This window comes from Zalophus californianus, chromosome 6, assembly GCF_009762305.2.
Source record: "Zalophus californianus isolate mZalCal1 chromosome 6, mZalCal1.pri.v2, whole genome shotgun sequence".
In the NCBI taxonomy this organism is placed as follows: domain Eukaryota; kingdom Metazoa; phylum Chordata; class Mammalia; order Carnivora; family Otariidae; genus Zalophus; species Zalophus californianus.
The window spans coordinates 126,583,249-126,601,144 of record NC_045600.1 but is presented as its reverse complement, the minus strand read 5'-3'; the positions used below and the strand labels follow the sequence as shown (position 1 = coordinate 126,601,144).

General features: G+C 38.5%; 1 protein-coding gene across 7 annotated transcripts in view; it reads right to left on the bottom strand.

The window, feature by feature from the left end:
- Nucleotides 1-17,896, bottom strand: part of TARS3 (threonyl-tRNA synthetase 3) — a 76,642-nt gene that overhangs the window by 2,235 nt on the left and 56,511 nt on the right. For 2 of the 7 annotated variants that reach the window (XM_027571315.2, XM_027571319.2), the window contains 3 exons: nucleotides 4,426-4,530; nucleotides 1,026-1,098; nucleotides 156-270 (listed from right to left, as the gene is read on the bottom strand). In XM_027571315.2, coding sequence (XP_027427116.1) covers nucleotides 156-270; nucleotides 1,026-1,098; nucleotides 4,426-4,530 — 293 coding nt within the window. The other 5 variants (XR_003515810.2, XR_003515809.2, XM_027571318.2 and 2 more) reach the window with 5 other exon arrangements.

Below are 17,896 nucleotides of genomic sequence, written 5' to 3'. Positions count from 1 at the left end.
ATACCATATTCATGTAGTTACACCATTCACCACTCACATAGTTATACCATACTCATGTAGTTTGTACTATATTTCAGATATTCAGATAGACCAGTTTTTGGAATTAAAGTGAAAAAAAAAAAACAAGCATTTGAGAAAATGTAAACTTAAGTTACCCAAAATAAAATTATACTGAGCCAGCTGCGCATTTCGTATTTTCTTATTTAGTGTACAGCTATGATCTAAGTCAACGTCGGCCATGAACCCTTCTTCAAAAAATGTACTGGACACCTACAAGAAAACAAAACACTTTCATTATGACGATATTTATGGTAGCCAGCCTCTGAGATGACCCACAGGGTATTCACACCTTGTGTCGTCTCCTCCACATCGTACCAGGTGGCTCTAGGCGACCACAGAGGAGGGCAGAAGTGATGGCAAGTCACTTCTGAGATGAAGCTAGAAGACTACAGCTTCCATGTCTTTAACATCACTCCCTCTGGGGAAACCAGCTGCCACGTTGGGAGGGATATTCAGGGAACCTCTGAAAAAGTGCACGGGGTACAGAACTGAGGCCTCCAACAACGAAGTGAGTGAGCCCACAGAAGGCAGCCGTAGCCGGCGGCGCAATCAGAGGCTTTTGAGGGGCCCTGAGCCAGCAGCACCCAGCCTTGCTGCTCCCAGATTCTGACTCGCAGACACTGTGACATAATAAATGCTTGTGGTCTCAGGTTGCTGAGTTTTGGAGTTATCTGTTATACAGCAATAGACAAGTATTCTTCCAAATAGAGCCATGTGGAAAAGAGTAACTTGTTAAGTATGAGATGTTTTAAAATCCCCATTTCTCAAAAACATTAAGAAATAAAATAGTTCTGATCCAGCTACACAGACGTGACTCAGATGTTACTCTCAATTACTGAAAATATGGGTTGCTAAAGTAACATATTAGTTATGCAATATTTTAAGGCACAAATAACATTCCAAGTCAATAACCTTCACAGATGACATGCCGAGATTATTAGGTACTTTTCTATCTCTGATTTTACCTGAAGTGCGTATTTTTCACAAGTTGGCCCCACAGGGATGACCATTACCTGACGAGGAGAGAGCCAGAAAGGCCTGAAAAATATATAAAATATGTATTTTCAGAATCTGATGATGATCATGTATTATGTGATTTAAAATATAGCCGAAGATTTTTTTAAAGTAAGACTTCACAAGAAAGCAGATTCAGCAGAGTGGTGTGGAAGTAAACCAAACCATATTGAGAGCTAAAAAGCAACAGGGCAGACAAAAGAGGAAGCTGGGAATTATGGGAGGAAAGGGAGGGAAGAACAGGTCAGCTGCTGGGTCACACCACTGGGCAATTGCATTCCTGGGTATTTACCCCAGAGAAACGAAAACATGTTCACACAGAAACCTTCCCACTAATGTTCATAGCAGCTTTATTTATAATAGCCCCAAACTGGAAACACTCCAAATGTCTTTCAATGGATGAATGATCAAACTCGTGCATCCACACCATGGAACACTATCAGCAATAAAAGGGGACCGACCACTGAGACTTGAAACGAGTTGGACGGATCTCAGTGGAATTCCGAGTGATTAAAGCCAATCCCGCACAATTACACACCGTGTGATTCCATTTATGTAACATTCTTGAAATGACAAAATTATGGAGATGGAGAACAGATGAGTGGCTGTCAGAGGAGGATGATGGGGGTGGGGTAGGAGGTGTGTGACAATAAAATGGTAGCACAAGGAGTCCTCATAAGTAACAGAACTGTCCTCTATCTTAACTGATGGTGGGTACACAGGTGATCAAATTTTATAGAACTCAACACACACATACACACGAGTGCATGTGAACTGGTGACACCTAAATAAGGTTGGCGGATTGTATCAAAAATTTTCTGGTCATGATATTGTATAGAGTTTTGTAAGATGCTGCCATTGAGGAAAAGTGAGTGAAGGGTATGCTGGACCTTTCTCGATGATTTCTTACCACTACATGTGAATGTACAATTATCTCAAAATGAAATTAAAAAAAAAAGATGGGAAGTTGGGTATAAGCAATGTTTAATGTGGGAAATATTTCTTCATCAGTACTTTGTCTGAAAGGTGAAATGAAATGCCGTGGGAACTACTACCTGGCGGCACCTTATGAACATTTAGATATTTATTCTTAAATTACAAAAGCAAAATAACGCATATGATAGAAGTAATAAAATGTATAATAAAACATAGGAATACAGTGGATAAAGTGAAAAGTAAGCATTTCCTTTTGAGCTCTGTCCTCACCCCATCCCCAGGGGAGCCACATTTTAACAATTTCTATTTTGAGCTCTTGGGGAGGTGTCCACCAAAACTCTGGCAGGTGTCTGAACTCTGGGTCAATGGATTGCACAGCCTGTGCCCTAAGTCTGCACGGTGAGGGACAGCCCATTGAGTGCACAGCACCATCTCCTGTCTCCCACTCCATCTCCTGATTCCACTAGTTCTTTTTAGTTTTTCTAGCACATTCACTGCCACCACTCTCGGGCGAGACACCACCATCTCTTACCTACATTAAACTATTTAAAACAGAATCAACCAGAAAGAGATGTCAATGTGTTAACTCATACTTAGGTAGCGTGCATGTTCTTTTGGCTTATCTGTGTAAGTTTTAACAACTTGGACACCCCATGATACCTAAGTACATTTCTCTAAGATCACAAATAAAACTTCAGGGATGTACACAGACTCTAGCTACCCAGGACGTCTTAAAGACCCTCTGCTGGGGGAATTTCCCACCTTGTAGTGCCTGCTGAGAAATTTGCTTTCCCCAGCTGCCCTAGACATGTTCGAGTGCAGGCACATGATCTGGCATGTACAAGCATGGTGCACGGATTTGGGACAGAGTAGCACCTGGGGGAGGTACTACATAGAATCAATTCTGGCAGGGGTGGTGCGGAGACATGGAGCTCTGGGGGAGACCTTTGGGTCAACAATGGGAGCACCCCAGGGTCAACAATGGGAGCTGCAGGGACTGTACCCAGCGACAGCAGCACAGAACTAAATCAGAACAAACTGCATGAGCAGATCTCAGTCAATTTCTTCAAAATGAGATGGGAGACAAAGATGTCACATGTGATTGCTGGGCTGCAGCATTTCCACCTCCATTGGATGTGCCATCACAAGATGGATCATCTGCCACCTGATGTCTTGACTGCCAGTAAGGCCGGTTGCTTCTGGGGGCACAGTAATACTAGCAAATCCCACAATGTCAGCTCAGCACCTTCCTTCTTTTGCTAAAAAAAAAAAAAAAAAAATTACTTCCATGGTCAGAAGCATTATCGTGTTTCCGACCATTGAAGCTCAGTAAGTATTTACACGGTGCTGTTGACAGATGCATGGGAGGAAGGAAGAGCTAAGCAAATTCCAGAACTGATATCTTCTCCAGTGAGGACAAGTCACTGGCCCTTGCATGATGAGAAAGACCCAGAAAGCTGACTGTTCCCCAGGATTATGGTTCCATAGGAGGGACCACGACTGAACCCTACTGATGGCAGACTGAGGCCTCAGAAGAGGCATAGCCAGAAGGAACTTGGGGAGGCCCATGTTGTTGAGCCCGTAACCCCGAGTGGCCACTTTGTTCGTGAACCACGGAGCAGCCACTGGGGGAAGAATGAAGCTGATGGTAACCACAGAATGGGTCCTCCTGTATTTGAATCTTTAAAAACACCCAAAAGTGAGGGTTTGGGGTGGGTGACGTCACCTTCATGGCCCATTCTGAGTGATGATCCATGTTCCTCCCCCTCATATCTACTTGTCATCTATTTTCCAATCTAATTACTTCCAGGTCTCTGACCTTGTGGCCAAAGCAGTCACCAGAGCCCAGGCATGGCTGTAACTCCGTCTGTCTGGTCATTTTTCCTTCTAAGGGAAGAGGACTATGAGATGTACTCAAATTCCTGCACTCGGGGGCATTTCCCTTCCACACTTCTCCCCTAAGTGGTACTGTAGCTGTCCGCATTAGGTTTGCCAAAGTATTGTTCAGAGCCATTTGTGAACCAGGTTCATGTGTTTTTCTCCCCATGACGACTGGGCACCCCCAGGAGGTGAAAACAAGGGTTGAAGGAGGGATGGCTGTTCAGCAAGGGGTTGAACCGTACTCACAGGGTCACCAGATGCAACTAGATCTTTAAAGGACTTGAAATAGGTAAAAAGATAACTCTTCAATTCTACCGCATTCCCCAAAAGGTAAATGATAGTTTTAGGTTGTGCTGCTTTTGTCTTCTTTGTTTTGGTTTCCTGACCTGGCAGATTCAACAAGAATTGATTACTTGCTATTTGGATACTTGCTAATTATAAGGCAAGAGCTACCAATTTTTTCGCAGTAATCCTATCTTGTTCAAAATGTTCAAAATGATAGACATACAGCTTTTCTTTTCCATTATCACTTACCATTTCCCCCCATAGTTTTCTGAGAGGATGGCTATCATTCTTTCCACTGACCCCAAAATGGCTCGATGAATGATCACAGGGTTCCTCTTATCATCTCCATCCTTACTAAAAAATGAAAATTATATATTTATGTATTCTCTTAAGATTCAGTAATAACTTTATCTTCTTGCCTTCTATTTAAAAGTTATTTTCCTGAACTAGGAAAAACAAGATTCCTTATAAATCATCTTTAAGCATATAATGTGCTATGTATTAGAAATAATAATACAAACCAAGGGAAAATGAAATATGTAGCAAAAAGCAAGGAAATATTAGAACACTATTTCTACTGTAAGTGTACTGATTATCTTTGATTCTAAACTATTGGCTGCGATCAGTTTACTAATACTGATGGGCAATCTTGCAAATCATAATTTTTTAAAAATTAACTTTATTTTGAACTATGGCTTACTTTGCCAGTACTATGTGGAACAACTGTCAGACACTGAAGAAATAAAGAAAATGGATTTGTTTCTAAATTCTCATTTTCTCGGGGTACCTGAGTGGTGCAGTCAGTTGAGGAACTGACTCTTGGTTTCGGCTCAGTTGATGATCTCGGGGTGTTGGGAATGGAGCCCCAGGTCAGGCACTGTGCTCAGCGGGAAGCCTGCTTGAGATTCTCTCTCCCTGTCCTTCTGCTGCCCCCACCCCCGCACTCTCTCTGTCTCTAAAATAAATAAATCTTAAAAAAATAGATTTTTAAATTCTCATTTTCTCATAAACACTAAAGATGAATCATGGGATGAATTGTTTTGTGAGTTATAAAGATAGAAAATGAAATTTAAAAAAAACTTGTACTGCTGTAATTAGTTAAGCTGAATGTCGTTTTACATGTTTAATGATTGCTTATATTTCTGATTTTTCTTCAGTTGCCTACTGTGTCTCTTGTCCATTGTCTATTGGGAATGTGGGGGTAATTAATTTTTAAACATATAGTAAGAAAGTGTCTATATATAGTATACACACACACACATATATATACAGTAAACAAATATATAAAGACATATTAAGAAAATTAACTCCTTTTCTAATGTGGGAAATTGAAAATACTTCTTCCAAGCACATTTATTTACTTGTCCTTTGCCTGTTTTGGTACTATCTTTTCTATCATAAATTTTTAATTTTGGACAAGTCAAGGCTGTCTTTTTTTTTTTCATTTTTATTTATTTATTAGAGAGAGAGAGAGAACGACAGCAAGAGAGAGCATGAGCAGAGTGGAGGGAAACGACAGAGAGAGGGAGAAACAGACTTCCCACCAAACAGGGAGTCCCATGTGGGGCTCGATCCCAGTACCCCAAGATCATGACCTGAGCTGAAGGCAGATGCTTAACCAACTGAGCCACCCAGGCACCCAAAGCTGTCTTTTTCTTTATGAGTTTTAACAGTAATGTTATATAGAGAAAGAACCTTCTCCAACATAATAGAGATATTCAATATATTTTCTTCTACTACTTTGGATTTTTAAAAATTCCAGTGTAGTTAACATACAGTGTTATATTAGTTTCAGGCTTACAATATAGTGATTCAATAATTCCATATATTACTCAGTGCTCATCATGACAAGTGTACTCTTAATCCCCTTCACCTGTTCACCCATCCCCCCACCCACCACCCCTCTGGTAACCATCTGTTTGTTCTCTAATAATTAAGAGTCTGTTTTTTGGTTTGTCTCTTTTTCTTCCTTTGTTCATTTGTTTTGTTTCCACATATGAGTGAAATCATATGGTATTTGTCTTTCTCTGACTGGCTTATTTTGCTTAGCATTATACTCTCCAGCTATATCCAGGTTGTTGCAAATGGCAAGCTCTCATTCCCTTTTATGGCTGAGTAATATTCCATTGTAATATATATACCACATCTTCTTCATCCATTCATCTATTGATGGACAACTGGGCTGCTTCCATAGTTTGGCTATTGCAAGTAATTCTGCAATAAACATAGGGGTGCATATAACCTTTCGAATTAGTGTTTTTGTATTCTTTGGGTAAATACCCAGTAGCACACTTACTGGATCAAAGGATAGTCCTATTTTTAATTTTTTGAGGACCTCCATACTGCCTTCCAGAGTGGCTGCACCAGTTTGCATTCCTACCAACAGTGGAGGAGTGTCCCCTTTCTCCACATCCCCATCGTTTGTTGATTTTAGCCATTCTGACAGGTGTGAGGTGACACCTCATTGTGATTTTGATTTGCATTTCCCTAATGGTGAGTGATATTTAGCATCTTTTCAGGTGTCTGTTGGCCATATGGATGGCTTCTTTGGAGAAATGTCTGTTCATGTCTGCCCATTTTTAATTGGATTATTTGTGTTTTTTTGTATTGAGTTGTATAAGTTCTTTATATATTTTGGATACTAACCCTTTATTGGATGTGTCATTTGCAAATATCTTCTCCCAGTCAGTAGCTTGTCTTTTAGTTTTGTTGATTGTTTCCTTCACTATGAAAAAACTTTTTATTTTGATGTAGTCCCAATAGATCATTTTTGCTTTTGTTTTCCTTGCCTTGGAAGACATATCTAGAAAGATGTTGTTATGACCAATGTCAGAAAAACTACTGCCTGTGTTCTCTCCTAGGATTTTTAGAGTTTCATGTCTCACATTTAGGTCCTTAAGTGATTTGGAGTTTATATTTCTGTATGGTGTAAGAAAGTGGTCCAATTTCATTCTTTGGCAGGTAGCCGTCCAGTTTTCTCAACACCATTTGTTGAAGAGACTGTCCTTTTCCCATTGCATATCTTTGCCTCCTTTGTCAAAGATCAATTGACCATGTAATTGTGGGTTTATTTCTGGGATTTCTATTCTGTTCCACTGATCTGTGTGTCTATTTTTGTGCCAATACCATACTGTTCTGATTACTCCAGCTTTGTAATATAACTTAAAATCTGGATTTGTGATGCCTTCAGCTTTGTTTTTATTTTTCAAGATTGCTTTGGCTATTCAGCGTCTTTTGTGGTTCCATACAAATTTTAGGATTGTTTGTTCTAGCTCTGTGAAAAATGCTGCTGGTATTTTGATAGGGATTGCATTCAGTGTGCAGATTGCCTTGGGTAATATGGACATTTTAACATTTGTTCTTCCACTCCATGAGCATGATATGTCTTTCCATTTGTTTGTGTTGCCTTCAATTTCTTTCATCAATGTTTCATAGTTTTCAGAGTACAGGTGTTTCACCTTCTTTGTTAAGTTTATTCCTAGGTATTTTATTATTTTTGGTGTAACTATAGACGGAATTGTCTTCTTAATTTCTCTTTCTGCTGCTTCATTATTGATGCACAGAAAGGCAACAGATTTCTGTACATTGATATCGTATCCTGTGACCTTACTGAATTCATTTTTCAGTTCTAGTAATGTTTTGGTGGTCTTTAGGGTTTTCTCTAGGTAGTATCATGTCAGTACTACTCTAATGAATTTTTATAAAAATAGTTTATCCAGCTATAACTAATTTTTGTATCTAGTATGCAATCTAGAATTTCACATTTTCCCTCCAAATGGACAGCCCAGCCAATTGTCCCAATGTCACTTATTGAACCTACCCCTTCCCCACAGGTTTGAAATGTCTCATTTCCCATGTACTATATCCTCACATAAGTCTATATCTGGACGGTATTGCTTCATTCATATATAGCACTATTTTTTATTTTAAAAATTTAACATGTACAATTTGTGGTGAAGACTCTCTAAAACATTTATATCTACTTTCTTTTTTTTTAAGATTTTCTTTATTTATTTGACAGAGAGAGAGAGATAGTGAGAGCAGGCACACAAGCAGGGGGAGTGGGCGAGGGAGAAGCAGACTTCCTGTGGAGCAGGGAGCCCGATGGAGGGCTCAGTCCCAGGACCCTGGGATCATGACCTGAGCCGAAGGCAGACACTTAACTGACTGAGCCACCCAGACATCCCTATGTCTACTTTCCAGAATAATTTTTTAAAATTGTGTTAAGAAATACAATATTACCAGTACTTTAAAAACCTCTCATGTACCCCTCCTCAGTCATATTCCCCTTCCTCCCATCATTGCTTTCATTGGGGGTTTTACTACCACTGAGTTTCTTAGAAAACCAACGAGCAACACACACTGTGTAGCTGTGTAATGCTGGGACCACCAGTGGTGAGGGAAGACTCCTTAAAGAAGAAGCCCTAAGGAGTTTAGAATGAAGTACTAAACTCTTTGGTTTCCCTGAGACTTTACAGGAGCCCCTTCCATGGGAGTCAGCATGAGTCCAAGGGAACACAGGTTCACCATGGTCCAGGCACCTGGCAGCAACTGGTGTGGACCAGGTTCAGGTCATCCCACAGTAGGGCAGTCAGGGAAGTGGCCATCGGTACTCTCTGCTTCTAAGATCTTCAGCAATCTCTAAATCTGAAGAGGTGGGGGCAGAGCAGAGTGCCTTGGGTTCTTCTCATAGTGCTTTGATTACAGATTTAAATGAGTATTTTTGGATATCTCTCCTATGAACCTTATTTCTTTGGTTTTGGGACTCTCTTGTTTTCTTAAAACAAAGACGGCTCTGTTTGCTAATTTCTGTTCTTTTATTTTTAAAATGTTTTATTAGAGAACATGAAACATATAGAAAAGTAAAGAGACTAGTATAATGAACTCCCACATAACCCTCTCTCAGCTTCACCCAAATGTCAACTCACAGCTAATTTTATTTGATCTGAATGCAACCCATTCCTGACACTACCCACTGCTCCCATTGTAAGCCTCATGAAAATGTTCCTGATATTTGTTCCTAAAGTCCACTGGTCAAATTCCTTAAATAGACATGAAACTTTGATGACATGTACCTTACACTTAATGATTCCCTCCTTCCCTTCCAAAAAAAGATGGAAAAAACAAATTATGACTGTTAATTGTAATGAAGTGAGTCACCCCAAGATCTGTGCATAATTTTCTCAGAAACATAAATTTCACATTATTGCAATAAATGTTATATGCTATGCTTACAAATTTCTTATGAGACATTTGTATCTAAAAATTATATTAGCTAGCTACTACTAAACTACATACATATAAGGCAAACAAACAAATAAAAACAGAGAAATCCATTCATTAAATTCACTTCAAACATTAAAATTGGATATCATCATTGCCAATCATTTCTGCTAAGAGCCATTACAACCTGACTGCAGGCCAAATCCTATCTAGATCCCACAGAAAGCTCTGGGGTGGGGGTAGGTAGCTGAGTCCAGTCCTGCTCAGATATACGAAAAAATAATTCATTCTACAAAATAACCAGTATGGTATACTCCTGAATGTTACATAACATTGTTTTTGTATAGGGAATGAAAGAGAAGCAGGATGATTCTTTCATAGGGCCCCAGGTACCAGAAATTTCTGTCCCATCATTTCTATCAAAAGAACTAAAATCAGGTCTAGCCTTAAGAAGGGCAAATAGTGACAAAACCTATATGTACACATCTATACATTCAGATAAACATTAGAATTAATGCCAGCATCCCCAAAAATAATCCCAGTAGATTCTGTTGGCATTATATTAGATTTATAGTTAAATCTGAAGAGAATTAATATCTTCCCAATATTGATTCTTCCCATTCCAAGAGTGTGGTATGAATTTTCATTTAAACAATTCTTTTTCTTAAATTCCACATATGAGTGAGATTATATATTTGTCTTTCCCTGACTGACTTACTTCACTTAGCATAATACACTCTAGCTCCATCCACATTATTGCAAATGGCAGGATTTCATTCCTTTTGATGGCTGAATACAAGAAAGAAACAGATGAACATATGGGAATGGGGAAAGAAAAAAAGGGAGAGAGGGAAACAAGCCATAAGTGACTCTTAATGAGAGAAAACAAACTGAGGGTTGATGGAGGGAGGAGGGTGGGGGATGGGCTAGATGGGCGATAGGTATTAAAGAGGGCACTTGTCATGTTGAGCACTCTGTGTTGATGTAAGTGATGAATCACTGAATTCTACTCCTGAAACCAATACTGCACTGTATGTTAAATAACAAAATTTAAATTAAAAAAAACATATGCACAAAATAAACAATGCTTTTTTTATAGTTTTTGATAAAATTTTATGGCATATATTCCATATAAATATTATACATTTATAATTCTTGTTAAGTTTACTCCTAGGTATTTTACTTTAGTATTGTTGCTGAAATGTTTTTTCCCCACTGCATTTCCTAGCAGGTTATTGCTAATATATATGAAAGCAAATTGATTTCTGCATTTTGACCTTACTTAACTTTATCATTAGTTGCCATTTTTCTCCATTTGATTCTGGTAGATTTCAAGACATCTTAACATCTACAAATAATAACAATTTTATCTTTTTGCTTCAAATATTTGTACTCCCAGAACAATTCTAAGTAACAGTATAAACAGTAGGCATAATCCCCTTCTTTCCAAAAAAGTTGAGGTGTTCTTGTTATTTTCTAATAAATATTCTTTATAATAGTAAGGAAATTTCTTTCTGTTCATCTCACGAGTATGGATGTTAAATTTTGTTGATTGAATTTCAGCACTGTTGAATGTAATGAATGACAATAATATACTTTTTCATGCTGAACTAGCCCTGCTTTCTTAGAAAAAACCTTATTTGATCATGACGATGACCTTGATGCTCTTCTCTCCTTTTCCCTTCATATCTAAGCTATGAACAAATCACACTGGTTCTACCTTCAAAATATACCCCAAGTATCTCTTTAAAAAAAAAATCTCTGTTACTACCACCTTATTCTAATTGTCATCATCTCTGACCTGGTCTCCAGACCACTGCCTCCACTCTTGCTCTCCTACTCTGTTTTCTACCCAACACCTAGGATGGATGGATGGATGGATGGATGGATGGATGGATGGACGGACGGACGGACAGATGGAAAGAGGAACGGATGATGGATGGACAAACTGATAGACGGATGAATAGAGGATGGAGATTGCCTTAGCTGATCTGCTTCTCCTCCACATCCTCCTTGAATGCCCATTAATGCTCAAATTTTGTTGAACAAGTTGGGTCATTTCAGCATTAACAAAGTGCCATCACTCTTCATTCTTTTTGTTCATTTTAGTAGGTTCCTGGGAAAAGATGGGTTTTGTAGACATGAACTTAAGATACCATCTTTCCTAAAAGGTCCAAATTTATTTTTGAAAGGTCTGTGTTTTCTCCCTCATTCTCCTAAGCATTTTTATTATTTTCATGTGTTGATGTAACTCTCAATATGTAACACTTCGACTATTCCTTCAGCTCTTTAACTTATAACTCTTAGTGTAGCTCTATAACTAGTAATCAAAACACAAGATGAAGAATACAAAATAAAAGATTTTTCGAAGCTTGGACACAAATTGAGATCAATCCATAAAATCATACTGGGAAAATGGTGGTTGTTCATTTATTATAAGAATTTTATTAGTGGGGTGCCTGGATGGCTCGGTTGTTAAGCGGCTGCCTTCGGCTCAGGTCATGGTCCCAGGGTCTGGGATTGAGCCCCACATTGGGCTCCCTGCTCGGCCGGAAGCCTGCTTCTCCTCCTCCTACTCCCCCTGCTTGTGTTCCTTCTCTTGCTATGTCCCTCTCTCTGTCATATAAATAAATAAAATCTTTAAAAAAAAAAGAATCTTATTAGGAACGTCGTCTGGGTGGCTCAGCCAGTTAAGTGTCTGCCTTTGGCTCAGGTCATGATCCCAGGGTCCTGGGATCGAGTCCCACACTGGGCTCCCTTTTCGGTGGAGAGTCTGCTTCTCCCTCTGCCCCTCCCTCTCCCACTCATGCACACTCTCTCTCTCGCGCAAAAATAAATAAAATCTTTTTTAAAAAAACAATCTTATTAGGAAAATATTCTATTAAAATTACTGGATTTCAAACATGCCAATAATTTTTCCTTTTTTGTCTTTATTAATGTTGAATGAAAGACAAGTCAGGGCACGTGGGTGGTTCAGTTGGTTAAGCGTCTGCCTTTGGTTCAGGTCATGATCCCAGGGTCCTGGGATCAAGTCTGCATCGGGCTCCCTGCTCTGCGGGGAGTCTGCTTCTCCCTCTGCCTTTGCCTCTCTATCTCTCTCTCTGTCTCTCATGAATAAGCAAATAAAATCTTTAAAAAAAAAAAAGACAACTCAGCACATTATCTAATCAACACTATATCCAAAACTTAGACATGCTGATAAGAGTAGAGTTTAAAGGGATGTTGTCATTTTGTCTAACTCAGATCAGGATGCTGGTTCCAGGCAAAACGGAGTAAGCATGCTCTGCTCCAGCCTAGTTCTCTCACTGAATACAAACATACACCCTGGAGAGAAGGCATGAAACAGCCACCCGAGAACTCTGAAAAGTAAATGGTGACAGGTGGATTGCTAAAGGAGACCAGAATTTGAAGTACCATCAAACCAGTAGTTAGTTTCCTGTAACTCTGTCTTTCAGAATTGTGTGGCCTGATGGTCTGGACTAAAAGGCAGGCCCAAACCAAGAAGTATACACCAGAAGCAGCTTCAAGAGAAATCCTCATTTCCTGGTCAGGAGTCAGAATAAATAACTCCTAAATTTCAGAAAGAGTAGGGGTTGAGGAAATCCTAGGGTTTCTTTTTTTTTTTTCTGTTCTCTTCTGTCCAGCCCCCAGGCATTCCCACAGAGGCCAGGGACTAAACTAGCACTTAAAACTCTAAGAAAGGGGATCCTTCTCTCTGACCAGAAGAGCTATGGTCCTACATGTCAGGGATAAATCACAGTTTTTTTTTTTTTTCTCTCTCTCTCTCACCTCCTGATGCTTGGTTTCTAGGACAGATATAGTCACAGAAAGAGCATGGAGAAGAGGGGGAGCTAAAGCCCCAGCTTTCTGGCCATAGGACTGTAAAAAGGTACCCTAGGGAATCAAAAGTGCCAGGGAAATCAGACACAGGGAGTACAACAGAGCTATCCCATAAAGTAGTGTATGAACGCACCCGGCCTCACCTCTGACCTGCAAATGCATAGGTCTGACCCTGAAGAGCATACACCAGGCTTGAGAACTGAACCCTGTATGGGACTTGGCCACTAGGTGGCACACACACAGGACACATCTGAAGAGCGCTACCAAGGGCTTTGAAAATTGAACTCACGTTGGAACCACAGCCCCCAGAAGGCATGTTGGAAATTAAGGCCTGAACTTAATTAACCCTTCAAATCGACTGCTAAAAAAAAAAAAAAAAAAAAAAAAAATCAACACTCTCTTTATGATTTAAACAAACCCAGCATCTGTCTGGCATGCAATCCAAAGCTACGTGGCATATCAATCACCAGGTAAATCTCAACAGGTAAGGGGAAAAGACAACAGATTCCAACAGTGAGATGACAAAGATGGTGGAATTACTGAAGACTACAAAACAGCTATTATAAGCATACTCCAAGTGAAGGTGAACACACTTGAAAGGACTAGAAAGATAAAAGTCTCAGGAAAGAAACTGTAAAACTAAAAAAATACAATGATGGGAATGAACAAAATTCACTAGATGGACGTGGCAGCAAAGGCGATGACAGAAAAGAGTCAGTGAACTTAAAGATTAAAGGTAAAGGTAAAAGGATAGGAAAACCCCAAACAAGCAAAAGGAAGAAAATAATAAAGAGCAGGCATCAATTAAATTAAAAACATAATAGAGAAAAATCAATGAAATTAAAAGTCAGTTCTCTGAAAAGGTCAGTAAAATTGATGAACCTCTAGAAAAATTGACAAAGAAGAGAACAAAGATGGATATATTACTAAATTATGAATGAAAGAGAAGATATCACTACAGGTCTCACAGAAATTAAAAGCATAATATGTGTAATATTATGAACACTCTCTGCATATAAATTCAACAATTTAAATGAAATGAATCAATTCCTTGCAAAGCACAATCTATTTCAATTTAACCAAAAAGAAAGAGGTAACATAAACATCTTCTATCTCAATGAAAATGAACTCATAATTAAAAACCTTCCCAAAGAAAACCTCCAGCAGTGGATGGTTTTAATGGTATATTCTACCAAACATTTGAAAAAGAAATAACCAATTCTACATAATATCTTCCAGAAAATAGAAGACAGTGGACTACTTCCTAATTCATTTTGTGAGGCCAGCATTACTCAAATACCAACACCAGTGAAAGATAGTGCAAGAAAAGAAAACCACAGACCAATATCCCATATGAACATACATGCAAACTATTAGGAGCTCAATCCAGTAATATATAAAAACAATACACCATGAGCAAGTGGAATTTATTCCAGCAATGCAAAGCTGGTTCAACATTCTAAATCAATGTAATCCACCATATGAATGGGCTAAAAAAGAAAAGTCACGTATCAATTGATACAGAAAAGGAATTTGACAAAATTCAAAATCAATTCTGGGGGGTGCCTGGATGGCCCAGTCAGTTAAGTGTCTGCCTTTGGCTCACGTCATGATCCCAGGGTCGGATCAAGACCAATATCAGGTTTCCTGCTCAGTGGGGAGCCTGCTTCTCCCTCTTCCTCTAACACTTACCCTGCTTGCGTTCTCTCTCTTTCTCTCAAATAAATAAATAAAATCTTTTTTAAAAATCCATTTATGATAAAAACTCTCAGAAAACTAGAAGTAGAGGAAGACTCCCTTAATTTGATAAAGAGCACCTACAAAGTCCTACACCTAACAATTGTACTTAAAGGTGAAACAACTATATGCTTTTCTCCTAAGATTGGGAAGAAGGTGAGCATCTCCACCCTCATCCCTCTATTCAACCTAGAGCTGAAAGTTCTAGCCACTGCCATGAGGCAAGAGAAGGCAATAAAAAGCATACAGATGAGAAAGGAAGGGTAAAACTGTCTCTATTTGCAGATGGCATGACTGTCTACATAGAAAAATCCCAGGAATTCTGCCAAAAAAAATAAAAAACAAAAACAAACAAACAAAAGCCTGCCCAAACTCCTAGAATATGTAAGTTCAGCAAACAAGATCAACATACAAAAATCATCTGTATTTCCCAATGAACACACAGGTGCCAAAATTAAGAATACAATATACCATCTACAACTGCTCCACCCAAATGAAATACTTAGGTATAAATCTAATAAGATATGCATAGGACTTGTATGATGAAATCTATAAAAACTGATGAAAGAAATCAAAGAAGTTCATAGATTGAAAGATTCAATAAAGTCACTTCTAAACTGATCTTCAGATTTAATGCAATTCCAATCAAAATTCTCACTAGGGTTTTTTGTTTGTTTTGTTTTTTGTTGTTTCTTTTTTTAATAGATCTATTGAAAGCAAGAGTTGGAAAAGCCAAAACAACTCTGAAAAAGAATAAAAGATTCACATTATCTAATTTTAAAACAATATCAAGCTACAGTAATTGAATCAGTATGGTATTAATAAAGGGATAATCAATGAATCAGTGGAACAGAATTGAAAATCTAAAAATAGGACCACACAAATGTGTCCGGTTGATTTTTGACAAAGGCCCAAAGGCAAGTCAGTGGAGAAAGAACAGTTTTTACAAAAATGGTGTTAGAACAATTAGACATCTAGATGCAAACAATGAACTGTGACTTAAACATCACATCTTACACAAACACGAGCTCAAAGTGGATCTTAGATCCAAAGGTAAAACTTAATATTAGAATACTTTTAAAATAAAGCATAAAGGAAAACCTTGTGCTTAGGCAAAGTGTTTGTAGACATGATGCCAAAAGCATGATCCATAAAAGAAAAAATTTACAAATTAGAATTCATTGAAATTAAAAACTCAATATTGAAGGAAGAGTTAAGACTTTCACTGTAAAAAATGAAAAAACAACAGCTATAGATAAGGAAAAACTGTTTGCAAATCACGTATCTATCAAAGGGCTTGAATTATATAAAGAACTCTCAAAACTCAACAGTAAGTAAACAACCCAATTTAAAAATGAGCAAAAGACTTGAACAGACACTTAATCAAAGAGAATATATGAATGGCATATAAATATATGAAAAGATGTTAACATCATTAGCTACTAGAGAAATACAAAATTAAACCAAGAGGAAATACTACTACACCCCTATTAAAATGGCTTAAAAAAAAAAAGAAACAAACAAATCCTGAGAAAACCAAGGGCTGGCAAGAATATAGAACACCTGGAATTCTCATATATTGCTAGTGAGAATGCAAAATGGCACAGCCACACTGGAAAATAGTGTGTCAGTTTCTTATAAGTTAAACATACACTTACCATATGCCCCATTCCTAGGTCTATACCCCAGAGAAATGACAACTTACATTCACTCAAAAGCCTATACATTAGTGTTTATAGCAGCTCTACTCATAATCACCCAAAACTGGAAATGAACCAAATGCCTTTTTATGAGTGAGTGGAAAAACAAATTGTGGTGCATCCATATAACAGCATACTAGTCAACAGTAAAAGGAACAAATTACTGATACAGGCAAAAGCATGGATGAATCTCTAAGACATTATGCTGAGTGAAAAAAGCCAGTCTCAAAACGTTTTATACTATATCATTCCATATATATAGCATTCTGTAAAAGGCAAAATTATAGGGACGGACAACATATTCGTGATTGCTAAGGGCAAGGGATGGGAGGAGAATATGACGACAGGGGAGGAGCACAGGAGTTTGCTGGAATGATGGAATCATAATTTGGTGGTGGCACACAACTCTACATGGGTGTGAAAATTCATAGAACTGTACATACACATACACACGCCACACACATATGAAACTTTACTGTATATTAAGAATTATTTTTTTAAAAAGCTGTTGGTGTGCAGTGACAATATTGCCCTTTTACTCTGCTCTCCCTGGCAAATACCTCACCCTCAAGATACAGACACAATGTTCACTCTTTATAAAGTCATCCCTCCTCACGTCAGGGAGTAAGCAGCTTTGATTGTTTTAAAGTACTTTGTTCATATCTCTAATCTTATACTTATTTATCTTCCTTCCCCCACTAGATCATGTAGTCAGAAAATTCTCGTTGATCCCCAAATAGATTATAAGCAGGTACATAAATATATGAGTATATTGGGAACTGGGGACAGGAAGATAGTGGTAAAGTAAGAGGACCTTAGGCTTGCCTCATCCCACGAATACAGCTAGCTAACTATCAAATCATCCTAAATACCCCAGAAATCAAAAACATTCAACTGAAGACTGAAAGAACAAACTCCACAACTAAAGGGAGAGAAGAAGACACATCAAAGAAGGTAGGGAGTGCAGAGACATGGTTTAGGGGAGAAAAGGATCCTGGCTGCTGTGGTGTGGAGGGAGCCATGGTCGTGTTGAAAGGCAAGAGAGAGAGGAGCACACAGGGGAACACACAAGGAGAATGTTTCCCCATAGCCATTGGCTTAGAAAATAGAGGGACTGAATTTCATGAGTTCTTGCAACTAGTGGGGCTTTAAGCCTAGAATTTTAGAATCAGCAAGCTTGGCTGGGATAGAGCCTAGAGGGCACTGCCCTAGTCCTAGAG